The sequence below is a fragment of the Galleria mellonella genome, unplaced genomic scaffold (genome assembly GCF_026898425.1).
Source record: "Galleria mellonella isolate WM207_F2 unplaced genomic scaffold, CSIRO_AGI_GalMel_v1 utg133, whole genome shotgun sequence".
In the NCBI taxonomy this organism is placed as follows: Eukaryota; Metazoa; Arthropoda; class Insecta; order Lepidoptera; family Pyralidae; genus Galleria; species Galleria mellonella.
The window spans coordinates 565,232-579,653 of record NW_026441990.1 but is presented as its reverse complement, the minus strand read 5'-3'; the positions used below and the strand labels follow the sequence as shown (position 1 = coordinate 579,653).

The 14,422-nt window shown below is 32.6% G+C and overlaps 1 protein-coding gene and 1 long non-coding RNA gene across 3 annotated transcripts in view; one reads left to right on the top strand and one right to left on the bottom strand.

Annotated features, from left to right (window-relative positions):
* LOC113511011 (calbindin-32) overlaps positions 1-14,422 on the top strand; it is a 125,523-nt gene that overhangs the window by 85,099 nt on the left and 26,002 nt on the right. For both annotated transcript variants that reach the window (XM_026894567.3, XM_052903143.1), the window contains exon 3: positions 4,607-4,692. In XM_026894567.3, coding sequence (XP_026750368.1) covers positions 4,607-4,692 — 86 coding nt within the window. The remainder of the gene's footprint in view (positions 1-4,606; positions 4,693-14,422) is intronic.
* Positions 3,956-13,640, bottom strand: LOC116413360 (uncharacterized). Its single transcript, XR_008253827.1, has 3 exons — positions 12,281-13,640; positions 6,631-6,749; positions 3,956-6,298 (listed from the first exon to the last, which is right to left on the bottom strand). It is a non-coding gene; the product is annotated as an uncharacterized LOC116413360 (long non-coding RNA).

Here is a 14,422-nt window from a genome sequence, read left to right as displayed (position 1 = left end):
TGTCTATAAAGGTATATTGAAGGTCTATACCAAGAAATGTTTACCAGAGGGAGACTTTGTACAAAAGTCGATTGCATGGGTACCTCTGTCCCATTCGTGTTTCAACCGTGAAGCAGTTGTGTTTGCATAGCTGTGTTTCGGTTTGAAGGGTGTGATATGGCGTGAATTTACAGGGTACAGAGGAATAACATCTGAGTCCTCAGGAATGGCAACGCAGGAGGGGTATCATGAGCGAAACGGTGTGCTCTGTTATGTTCATGGTACTGCTCATGTCTATAGGCGACGGTTACCACTTTCCATCAGGTGGGCCGTCAGCTTGTTTGCCATTCTAAGTTGTATAAAAAAAAAAAATGTATTATCCAAAAATTTAAGCTTCTGTTATACAAACGGAGTGTTCTCCGATTTCCTTTCCTTTATCAAGCCTGGAAACGTAATTCGCAGAACTTAGGGAAACTTCATTACAGTGAGTGCTCTTAGTGTCTTAGAAGACCAAAATGCGGTTATCATCTTTGAAAATGTTGCCTTTTCTCTTATATATGAGGAGAATGGATCATCCAACTTAGTAGGTACTTATCCAATTTGTTAAAAGACGACATAGAAAAAGATATATTAATTTTTTATATATACATATATATATATTTATCTATCTATAGATGTACCTATTATAACTATAAAATAAAGAATATAATTGTTTTTTTAGTGGATGACAATGGTGTACACGCTTATGGTAACGGTATACAATGTTGAAAGATCAGTTGGGGCTGAAGTGATGATAATTATGACGGGTCAGTTGGCTCACAGTGACAAATTCACTAGAAAATATCCATGATGATTTCCAAGTGGGACCGCGTGGAGGTCGACTTGGCATGTTATATAAACAACCCCATTACGTAATTGAAATTGTTATTAAGCTACGGCTTATGCATGCAAATTGTAACAGAAAATTAAAGAAAAGAGTATATTCCTTTTTAAAAGGCCGGCAACACACCTGCAATGCCGCTGGTGTTGTGGGTGATCATGGGCGGCGGTAGTCACTTACCATCAGGTGAGCCGCATACTAGTTTGCCCCCTGCGTTGTAAAAAAAAATAAGAGTATTCTAAGACTATACTAATCTTAAGGCTATTTATTTATTTAACTCTTTATTGCACCATAAATAAAAATATACAATGACAAGTGAATAATTCAAGTGAAATACAGTAACATAAATATACACATAAAGGTACAAAAGGCGGTCTTATCGCTAGAGCAATCTCTTACAGACAACCTTTGGTTAAAGGAGCAAGTATCAGCATAGCTATTCCAAACAGGATGCAATAGAAATCATTAGCATCATTTTAAAGGAATATTCTAACAGTGAAGAGAATATTCTACCAGAAGGAGAATGTACAAAAATAGTCTGCTTGGGTACGTCTGTCCCATTCGTGTTTCTACTGTTAAGCAGTTGTGTTTCCATGGCTGTTTCCTGTTTCCACCGTTAATATTGTATTTAAAATGTTTAACCTATTAATATTAAATGTGGGTCACTAGCTCAGTAAATTGATAAATTGAATGACACAAATACATTTTGATCCGCAGCGTAGCGACTTCGATCGAGACAAAATTAATACTGAGAAGTAACACTGAAATAAATATTGACGTTGTAGTTATGTCACGATGTATTATTACCACTTTACATCAGGCGGGCCGTCAGCTTGTTTGCCATTCTGAGTTGCATGAAAAAAGGTTATATGTATCTAAAATGCATAGAAATTAAAGCTATGTTAAAATAAAGTGTTAAGTATGAAAGTGGATAAATGTAAAGGAAGGGAACGACCAAAGAAAAGGTGAGTGGACTGTATGAAAGATGATACGCTTTAAATACAAGTGAACCCGGAAATGGCGGATTTATGGAAGAAGAAGACATACTGCGCCCTGCGCCGACCCTAACTAAATAGGAAAAGGTAAGGCAATGATGATGTAAAAACAATTGCTGTTTGTTAAACTCAAAATCGGCTTGACCGACTTAAATATGTTTATTTCCCTGCTTTATTCGCTATAATACAGGGGTAGTTTAAAAGAAAGAAAATTATTTTATATAGAAATCGCTAACTTGGTTTACTTTTGATAGATGGCGTTGTTTGATACGAATTTTACCAAGTCATTTAGTATATAAAATAAAAATGGAAGGTACCTTAAATTTACCAGTATCTTGTGTAAGTATAAGGGGGGAAAGGGGAAGGATTGTTAGCAATGCGGTCTATCAGTCCCATTGCTAGCATTATAACCTTTTAGGTCTCCACGCGGTCTCCCCTAGAAACTATCGTGCTGATTTTATGGTGCATTCATCACGATAGCTATCTGTCTTTTCATTTTCACCTATCATCCTTCTATCATCATAATACCTATCAACAGTACAAAGCAAATAATTACTTTTCCAGTATAAAATGCATATTTCATGAATGAAAGCCTTTTTCTGATGCAGTGATTTTCTGCTAATGTCAAGGTTAAAGAAAACACTACATTATTCTTATAACAAGGCCATAGATGGAGAATAGAACAAGGTGAAGGTAAAGTTGATTTAAATTTTAAAATAGACTCAATCCAAAACAAAGCACGAAAGAAGTAACTGATTCTTCGTTATAAAATTTTAATGCCAATTTAAAGATGTTAACATAGCGTTCTTGACTTATGGCATTCAGACGTAACCTTTTTTATACATCATATATCATAACGTCACTATAATAAAAAAAAATCGTTATATTTAAAACACAATAAATCATACTATAACGAATATTATAAATATACAAGTAAATATTTTTCCCAAAAAAAAAAAGCACCAACTTCAATTGTAACAAAACGGGTTACTTAGATTTAAAAATCGAACTACGCAACTGTGATAATATTTTCGCTCGCTCTATATGACCCAGTCGGCCGTAGAATACCGACTTTATTGTCTTTGTTTAAAGTCTTTATTCGCTCGCTATTTTCATAAAACTCATAATTCATATTTTATTTTCAATAGCAAATAGTAGCGAATGCAACATTAAGTCAAAATAATATCACTGAGATTAAAAGTAATAATTTCACAATAATGATAATAAATTAAATGTACATACGTACTTACATACGTCTGACGTGGCATTCCGGATGGCGACTTCATTTAGTTACGGTTTCGGATGTCACGTAAACTCATGCATGTGACAAACATTTTCAAATGATGTAAAATCAGAAAGGCTGAGATTCGTTCTTGGCATATTTGGACCGCAGTCAAGCATTGTTCAATTGAGCTGTCGCGGCTCAACAATTTCTATTTATGTAATAAAGCAAAACCTGTGGTAGACCGCAAACCGTTTTCAATTACAATGACAAAATATATTATTGTTTCTCTATGTTTTTGCCGCTAACATTAAAATTAAATTAGTAATCAAATAAATGGCAGTAGTATAAGTAATAGACTTCAATATAGTAAGTCATTTATTTCACGTTTTTATTTTTAATTGAAACATGTTGTTCAGTTAAATTCTTCATATTCGTTACATTTTGACAACCCTATAACTATATCCCGACTATCATTTACAAAGTAGGTCATACTATTGTTCACTCCATAATGTACTAAATATCACCGAGCCATAAATATAGGGTTGTGACCAATCAATACTATCAAATATTACTTAGTTACACGTATTACTTCCCCATATTAATCGAAGCGAAAATAGGCGTGTTTTTCGTATGATGCTTTTGTCAATAGCAATGTATTGGTAGTTTTTAAATAATCGATCTAAAAATATTATGAATTAACTTTTTCAAACAATACTTTAATATATAGGTTTCTTTTGTAAGATATATGAAAATTCTAAAAGTAACCTAAAAAGAATACCTCTGAGACAGAGCCCGTATTTTCGACGTGAAGCAGCTGTGCTTCCATGGCTGTGTTTCGGTTTGAAAAATGGGGTGTGGTAGTGAAATTATACGACATGGATCATGAATTATTTTATTTATATTTACAAACTAAGAAATCTTGACAGTTTCCCAATTCGCTCCCTTAGCAATCACATACAATACAAGACATAATAACATTTATTTATTGAACATTTTCTAAATAATGTACTGCTATTCTACGAAACTCGACAAGTTTACAAGTAAATATATCCAAGTCCGGATACTGAAAATGCTCGTGAAGAGGAGCCTGTTTTGCTACCTCTATTATTCTCAACGGAACATGGAAAAGTATAAAATTATAACACTATAGTCCTCGGTAATGTCAACGTATCAGAGATACCATGGGTGTCATATGGTATTCAGTGATTTCCGTGGTGCAGTTCATGTCTATTGGCGAGGATTATTTATTTTATTTTTAAAGCTTCTGTTCATTTTTATTCAATGTCTATATAAATTCGGGAGATTAATGAACTCATTGTATGATTTGTTGTTTCCGACAATTGTTTCGACTTCATCTGGAAGTCTTCTTCAGATGGCGTTTAGCGATTTGCATCACAGGGTCTGTCCTCGCACTGCGAGCATAGCAGTGCATAGCAGGACTATTTATTATCACTTTCCATCAGGTGGGCAGTTAGCTTGTTTTTAAATCAGCATAAAAATATTTACAAAGTGATGCTTTTTGCGCAGGTAATGGCTACATCGAGGGTACAGAGCTGGATGGTTTTCTCAAGGAGTTCGTGTCCAGTGCCAACTTCACAGACATTAGTCCTGATGTGAGTACCGCCTACTGATATTGAAGGAAATCAAATACTTTAAAACAATAGTGTTTAGCATTCTAAGTCTCGGCCCTATAGTGGTTTGTTTGAATCGAAGCATTTGGCGTTCCATTGTTTCTGCCTACCCTAATGGGAGACAGGCGTGACAGATATGTATGTATTTATGTATGTCTCGGTCCTATTTAAGAAGACATGGGAAATTTCAGTATTACCTTATACTTTAAAACAAATTTTTCATGCCAGATTATAGTGATGAACGTAATCATTGGTGAAACTATTGTACCAATTTTACACCAAATTTCATACAAAAAAAAAATCAAATAATTATTCATCATTTACAGAATTTCAAGTCGAGTTACAGTTAATTATGCCATTCCCATTACAAATTCGTGGTATTTTATTCTAATTTCGAGAACGTAGCGTTTTCTATCTACTTAATAAAATTAATAATGTTTAAAAATAATATTAATTTATAACAATAATAATCCCGTCACTTCAAATTGTAATTACATTTATAAAATTCAGCGTTAAACATTATTCATATTGTTCTTTATTATTGATTATTTATTTGTTCTTCAACACTTTAGAACTCCTTCTCGATAAGCCAGTCTTTCAGTGTCTTTTTTTTTTTCATTTTAAGAATTTAGATTGCTTGCAGCAGAAAAAAATATTTGCAATATTACAAGGTACAGAGATGTAGCATCCCAGTCTAAGTCGCGGGCAAACATTAGTAAATATCATAAATGGTTGATACAACATTAATATACATACATACAAATACTCCGGTTGGTGCAGTTATCGTATTTAATATCTACATTTATCAGATTTTGTTTTACTTTAAATAGATATTTTATAAAAAGATTTACAGAGCAGCAACAAGACAGTCTTGTAGTAGTAAAGTATAGTGTCACACAGAGGGCGTCTCAACCAAGCGATTAATATAAAATTTGCAGGGTAGTATGGTGACCGTTCCGCTGTAATAATTTACACGGCCTACCCACTACGTTTATGCCGGTCCGCCATTGTCTAGGCACGTATTAGTGTTAACATAAATCTTTTACGTAATTTCTTTCTAATAAATATATCTGTTACAAAGAAAAAAAAAACAACAATAATTTTACAATTAATACATACCAAATTCCTTCGACCCAAAGGTTGTCTGGATGAGATTGCTTAGCAATAAGACCGCCTTTTGTACTACATTATACGTATTGAAAATTGTTCAACAAATCCTGTTATGTTGGTGCAATAAAGTGTTAAATAAATAAATAATACCAAATTGGTTTACGCTGTTAACTTTCTTAATTAATACAATACTATCATACCTACTTGTACAACAAATAAATCCATTACTCTAACGTTGTCTTGAAAGATTGCGCTCAACAATAAGACCGCCTTACAGTACTTATACAATTGTATCGTTATATTTATTAACTAGCGGCCCGTCCCGGCGTCTCACGGGTGGACATTTTTACATTTTAAAAAGGGGCCATTTAGGCTGCACACGCGACGAAAGCTTAAAAATGGAGTAACTTCTCCCGTTTTCCCAACATTTCCCTTCACTGCTCTGCTCCTATTGATCGTAGCGTGATGAAAAGTATACCTGCCCAGAAGTATGAAGAATAATTCTTCCAAGTTTCGTTAAAATCCGTCGAGTTGTTTTAGTTTCTATAACGAATATACAGACAGATAGACAAAAATTTTACTGATTGCATTTTTGGCATCAGAATCGATCACTAATCACCCCCTGATAGTTATTTTGAAAATATATTTCATGTACAGAATTGACCTTTCTACAGATTTATTATAAGTACAGATAGATTGTCTTGCTTATTTCTTATATTGTATAATGCCAATAAAGTATAATCATTCATTCATTCATTAAAACTATTTACATTAAAAAAAATAGCAAACGGATTTGTCTATTTTACTTACAATAATTTTCCGCCTCAGTCTGAAGAACTAAAACAAATAGACAGCTAATTGGAGCGGCTGCCAATCCGACTTTCTCTGAGAGATTCGAGATGGATTGTCAGTTTTCATTTCGCTTACCCCTGTAGACAAAGTTAAGGATGCGAGCTAATTGGATACTTCAACATTAAAGAAAATATGATTTAAAGACAAAGTTACAAGTTGAAGAAAGTTGTTGCGATGCCTAGTTGTAATTCCATACAAATATTGTTAAATGTGAAAATGAGTTAATTTCTTTCTTACCTAAACGGCTTAACCAATTACTATGAAATTTGGTATTTATGTACTATATGGAATGGACCAGGATATAGGCTACATTTTATCCTGGTCAGTAAACATATCCCGGTCACGTGAAGTCGCAGGTAAAAAAATAAACATATTCACAAATAGAATTAATTTTCTCGGTGTCATTGAAAACTGAGGGCCTACCATGAAGTGTTTTCCGAAATTTCGGAGCCAAACGAAACACAAATTTGATGTTAAAATTACATAATACATGCCTTTTGAAAATATTAAAAATGTTAAAGTATTGTTCTTTTGGACAATTATGATAGGATGTATGATGAACGAAATGTTAATTAAATTCCATTTATTGATCCGATTTTGGTATAAACAAAAACACGAAATTAAGTCCGAAATTTCGGAATTTCATTTCATGGTAGACCCGCTGATAGTTTACCGTAGTACGACATGGGTATTATATATTAACAGATATTATATTATATATTACCAGAGGGAGACTTTGTACAAAAGTCGATTGTTTGGGTACCTCTGTCCCATTCGTGTTTTTCCGTGAAGCAGTTGTGTTTGCATGGTTGTGTTTCGGTTTGAAGGGGTATAATGGGCGAAACAGTATACTCTGTTATGTCCATGGTACTGCTCATGTCTATAGGCGACGGTTACCACTTTCCATCAGGTGGGCCGTCAGCTTGTTTGCCATTCTAAGTTGTATAAAAAAAAGGAAAGGGAAGGGTGGCCCATTCTATGTCGGGAACACACTGCGGGTGGTAAGATTTACTTTCCTATTTTCGTGACGCTAAAATAAAACATTAAACGTAGCTACATCAATATTATAAAGATAAATTCTAAATATATTTAACTCCATAATTCTTTCACCTATAGAAAGCTGCTTTATTTGCGAATATGGTGGACTGTATTTTATTATTAAAAAAATCCAAACAAATACGAAGTATGTCGCTAATAACAAATAAATAAAGTGTTAGGTTGACTGGAAGAGATCTCTTTTAGAGATAAGTTCGCCTTTGCTAACATTGTTATTAACTTATTGTTGTTACTGTATGTTTTAGTACAATAAAGAATATGTATAAATATTATGTAGCCGAGGTCTCCAAACTTACTAAAATTCTGCGACGCTCTAGGCCGCTATGAAGGGTAAACAGGGACGCTCCGAGACGTTCTTGATACGAGTATTTCTCGGAAACTGCTAAGTATCATAAAAAATAAATATAATATTTATTGTATCATAATTTTACACAATTCGACTAAAGGTATTGTGGCGTCTCTTTCCAGTAATTTTCTCTGCACGTTCTCAAAGTTGAAAGCACTTAAATAAATTAATAAACAATAATGATGATGACGCAGTCTACCACTACGCTTCGATCTAAACTAAACACGAACCGTTCTAGAATAATTACGGTTATTTTTAAACAATTACAGAAAATTAATTATTAATTACTTATCAAAAGATTCATAACTGTAAACATGACGGGGTCATCAGAGACGTTGTGGTAAACGTTTGACGAGTGAAAATTTTATATTTAACGCTTATGTTAATTTTTTATTCTCGTATATATACGAGAAATTAATGAACTCATTGTTTTTGTCGTTTCCGACAATTGTTTCATCCGGAAGCCTTCTCCAGGGGACCGGAAGCCTTTCCCGTATGTATATAGACATCAAGTGAAAATTTATTTATTTATTTACTCATTTATTATAACGATGTAATTTCGTCTTGTCCAAACATATATCTATAATGTCGCATAGTATTCGAATAACACATTAATGACCTTTCTTTCAACTTTTCCATTGTATAGTTAAATATAGAATGGAAATGGAATCAGACCTCAGGAATGGCAACGCGTGGGGGGTATCATGGACAAAACAGTATACTCTGTTATGTCCATGGTACTGCTGATATCTATAAGCGATAGTTACCACTTTCCATCAGGTGGGCCGTCACCTTGTCTGCCATTCCAAGTTGCTTAAAAAAATATATAAATAAAAAAGTACAAGAATCTCCTCAATCCTTTAGAACTCAATATCTCTCATTTAGGTAATATAACTTGTTCTTTTATTTATTCAATCTTATCTCTTGTAATTAATTACTCTATATGTTTCCAGACATATTTATTTATATCGAGGGATTAGCAGCTCAAGAATTTTTATATGAAAAAAAAAAAACAAATTACAAACTCCGCGACACGAAACGATGGAGTACTAATATTAATTTTCGATCCCATCACGAAAACACGGGATCAAACTTTTTCAATCACGATCCTGAAAGAGTAAAATATGAGCTTATTATAAGTATTTTATCGTCTCGTATAGATCCGATTTCCGACCGATAAAAATGTTGATTACACGAATATAAAAGATATTACAGTATATATATTTTATACTAGCTGTAACCCGCAGCTTTGCCTGCGTAAATCAGTATATAAACTATTCTATGTTTTAAGTCAGAATATACCATATGTTTACCGTATTTCAATCAAACTCATTCAACCATTTAAATGTTATTCAATAACAAACATTCAAATCTCGAAACATCTACTTAATGTTTATATGTATGTTAGGCCCGTATATATGTACCGTATGTGCATGCTATAGGCTAATATTAACTTTATTTAATTAACACTGTTTTACTTATTCTACTAGAACGCTAGCGCGTCTGCCTTGAGGAGGTGGGCGTTGACGACACAGTTGTGTCGTAGCTGTTTTTTTAACTAATGTGGCTGTTATCGTACACTAACCTACTTTTGTAATTTGTAACAAAGTTTTTATGGTTCCAACAAATGTTATTCTTATATATTATATCTTTATGAACGTTCATATTTATAGTATTAATTGGATTTTATACGTTAACCGAAAGGAGAGTCTGTACGGAAGTTGTTTGCTTAAGTACCGTTGTCTCATTTGGGATTTTACTACTAAGCAAATGCGTTTGGACCGCTATGTTTCAGTTTGAAGTGCGAGAATGGCAACGCATGAGGTATATCACCGACATCACAATATGTTCTATGATGCCCATAATTTTGTTCATAAATTTGAGAATATGATCAATTTCCATTAGATAGCCTGTCGGACGGATTTTCATTATACAATACATTGCATGTTGTATCAGCCGTTAGCTGTCCACTGCTGAACATAGCCTCCCCCATAAAACAAAACCACCTATTTTTCTAGTAGTTGCCATGCTTGACAAGCGAGTTGTCAACCGCATTTTAGCTTTTGGAATGTTTAAAGAGGGACGCTGTAGCACATGCCTCGACTATTAAGTTCCCTTAGTCGCCTGCCTTTTCCGACACTTATGAGAAAGGAAAGGATGGACCATTCTATACCGGAACCACATGGCAATATAGATAATAGCAAGACATATTGCAATATATCTTCTATAGTAATATTCGAGTCGCCACAGACTCGGCTATTATATATATTTTTATTAAGTCACCGAAGTATGTGGACAGATAGGTATAGCACGACGTATATATTTTTATTTATAAAATAATAATAGGAATAGTAGCCTTCGCTATCGGTATACGCTGAAGGGGCACCAGTGAGATGACAAGTGAGGATAAAGCAAGTCAGTTGACCCATTGTGACGAATTTTTAAGAATTATTCGCGATGGTTGATATGGTATGATGGTGGAGGGTATAATGCTATTGGCCGCTAACCTCCATAACTAACATCCCCCCCCCCCCTCTCAGTACGACATATTACAGTATAGTAAACAGCAGAGCTAATGAGTAGTAATACACTGTGGCAGCTTCCTATATCAGTCTGTCTGGCTTAAACTGTTAAACGTACATAAAAATAGCTTAATAAACGTAGGGTATTCTCTTCTAGTGAATTATTCGGTTCTAGATTAAAAACACATAGCAGGCCAACAGGACACCTACAATGCCTCTAGTGTTGCGGGTGATCATGGGCGGCGATAGTCACTTGTCATCAGGTGAGCTGCGCGAGTATGTGATCCTAGTCTCCCAAGCCATTGCAATTTCTAACCAGTATCGCCTCGACAACTACTATGTCCGTCTTTCACTTTCCCCATAAATCCTTCATTCCTTTCATGTTTTAGTTGAGTTTATCCAATACAAACAAACATAAAAAAATCTTTTCTTTTTATAATATTAGGGCAAATAGAAGAAACTTAAACATTGAAAAATTATAGATTTGTTTTCCCGCCATTTATAAAAAAAAAATCTATATAAATATTTTTTAAATGAATTATTACCTCAAAATAATATAGGCAAACCCAGAGCAGAACCCAAACAGCAGATGTATTGTAAGCATTTACACCAGGATGCAAGTTCGCAAGTAAACAAAAACATATCATAGGTACTTACTTACGTATATTTATGCATAGATGAATAATTATAAATGGTTTATATTTGCATACAGGAATTACCAAGAAATTCATATACTTGGGAATTAACTGCTAATGAATAATAATATAAGTACTTATTATTAATAATTAATTGCAAATTCTTTAATGTATGTATATACATGTAATTCAATGTATTTCTGAGATTTTAAAATTCTATATATTTTAATTTGAAAGTGCTATCTAAAGAAAAAAAGAAAGAATTTATTGATACAATCATACGACTCGCACAGTAACATAAATGAAAAAAAAACTATTATATTATAATGTAATCTATACTATATATAAGAATCGCTAAATGTGTTACTAAACACAAATTTCGAAAATATCTGAACCGATTTCGATAATTATTTTTTTAGAATATTCCTTAAAGTACAAGGATGGTTCTTACGGAGAGAATAATAAAAAAAATACCTAAAAAATTCTAGAAACAACTCTTTTCTATACTCCCATACAAATAATTCGTAATAATACATAAAAGTCAATTTGAACTTTAATGCCATGCCCATAAAGTTCAAGGCACGACGTGTTTTATAATTTTTATTGTTTTGACATAATGTAATTGTTGACTTATTAAATTTCTTTTTTCTTTTTTTATCTTACTAGCTGACCCGGCGTCCCGAATAGCAGAATAAGTATTAAAAAAACTACAAAATTAATGAATCGACTGTTAGGCGGTACGAAGTTTACGGGGTCATCTAGTAAAAAATAAAAATACACAACAACAAAGATAAGTGTAAATGTGTACTCGTGTGCGTGTGTGTCGCAATGTTCAGTGAAACAGGTCCATGCTCAGCATATTGCTGCAACGTTTGAGACGCTACATCGCTGTTTTTCATAAACCATGGCGCTTGTAAAAAAAGAGAGCTGTATATGTGTTGATATTCTGCGCAATTACATCAAATATATGTATACTATAAATCTAATAATCACATAATATCAAATAATCTATCTATATAACCTAAATTCATCAATCAGTTTCCACACACCTTTGATTCACTTTTATCATTCCATTAGCACACTCTTCACCATAAAATATTGAGGACGGAACTAAAACCGGCTTGACTGTACCCTTATTATCAGCAATCGATCCATTGTACTTATCACTCCCAGTAGACTTTCCATTTGTTGTATTAAAATTTGATTCTGTTGCTATATTTTTTGCTATATTACGAGTATCAAATACGATTTTGTCCTTGTTGCTAGTTATTATAACATTTCCCGTTTGGCTGGCTTTCGTTAAAGCTATTTTCATTCTTCTCTGAAATGTTTCTTCTGGACTGTATGTAGTCATTAGCAGATCATCGTATGTTAATGAGGCACATAATGTACTTTGGAAACAAACACACAATATTATAAGATTCCACATAGCGACGCTGCTTCGCGACCAAGTTTACTTAAAGACTGAGCAATTCTAAAACCTGCTTAGGTAATGATGTACATTAAGAAACGATTAGAATACATATTCATAAATATATTATTTTTATCATTTCTCATTCTCAGTACAGATAGGTACTTAATTAATTATCGCCTTTATTTAGTAAACATAAGTGATTGTTTTATCACCAAAAGTATGTGTTAAGTTTAAAAGTTCCGTATAATTTAAATTTTTAATTCCGATATTAATGTCTCTTTAAGTTATTATATTTTTAGCCGACTTAAAAAAGAAAGGAGTCCGCTTGTATTTTTTTTTTTATGTTTGTTACCTCATAACTCTATCAGTTATTTAGAAAATTATTTTTTAACGGAAAAGATATAGGTACTTACAGATTGGTCTCAAAGAAATTTTACCAAAATCGGTTCAATACAGTTTTGGCACGATTGAAGTCGGTTTTTATGGAACAATTTTTAAGATTTAAAAAAATATATAATAATAAATTTATATATATAATAAATTTATTTATAACAATAAATAAATTTAAAAAGATTTTATAATAATAAATATAAGCTTGTAATCATAAATTGTTATAAGATTTTATTTAATTTGCAATATATGTTAGTTTGTTACCTCAAATTTTACAAGCTGAATAAAAACCACTTCTTGCAATGGGTTTGAATTTGCTAATATCTATCAGGCTGAAGTAATCAATTATATCTATCAGGCATAAGAAATCAATTTAAAATCTAAATTCGTAAAATTTGTACTACACAAAGCCTACCTTTTAAAAAATATATATAAACTGAAATTGGATCACAGTTGATAAAAGTATTTTACTGATTTATTTAAGCATATCAACATTACAAATAAATGCATTGACAACATATACGAGTATTAACAGAAAAAATACAGTATTGTCATCAATTATAGACATGCACAATATTGAAATAATACATTGAGACAAAAAGAGGTTTATATATATATATATATATATATATATATATATATATATATATATATATATATATATAATAAAAAAAAATGTTTCAGTTTGTAGGGTGAATGAAAGTGAATTTACAGGGTACAGAGAAATAACACCTGAGTCCTCAGAAATGGCAACGCATGTGCGAAACAGTATACTTTGCTATATCCATGGTATTGCCCATGTCTATAGGCGACGGTTACCACTCTCCATCAGGTGGACCGTTAGCTTGTTTGCTATTCTAAGCTGCATAAAAAAAATATAAAAATTTAGGGCTGACTCAAATTAATACTGTTAGTTAATATTTTAACCTTAAACGATTGTGGTTGATCATGAAATATATCTAATTTTGTTTCATTTTATGTAGTCTGTTGTGATTATCAATCTTGTTATAGGCGCATGTAACCTCAAATTGTTTCTATGAGAAGGAACTTCGAAAAAATATTTATCCTTAAATTTTCGAATACCTTAGACCTACCTACATAGACAGACAATACACAGTTTAGAATCACCTCGTTTTTGAAGTCGAAAAGAAGTAAAAAATGCAGTACTAAAGATAGAATGGTAATGATGACGATGTCAGCCATTAACTTACCACTGCTCTTGGGGGGTTAAAGATAGTACCAAAATACAGGACTGAAGATTGTTTCGTTAGTCGACAACCCTAATAATATTACTAAGTAAAATAGCAACGGATTTTTTTTTCCTGTACACATTCGTAGTTATTCGTAGATTTTAATTCTGTGTTATTAATATTAATTGTGACTAAAC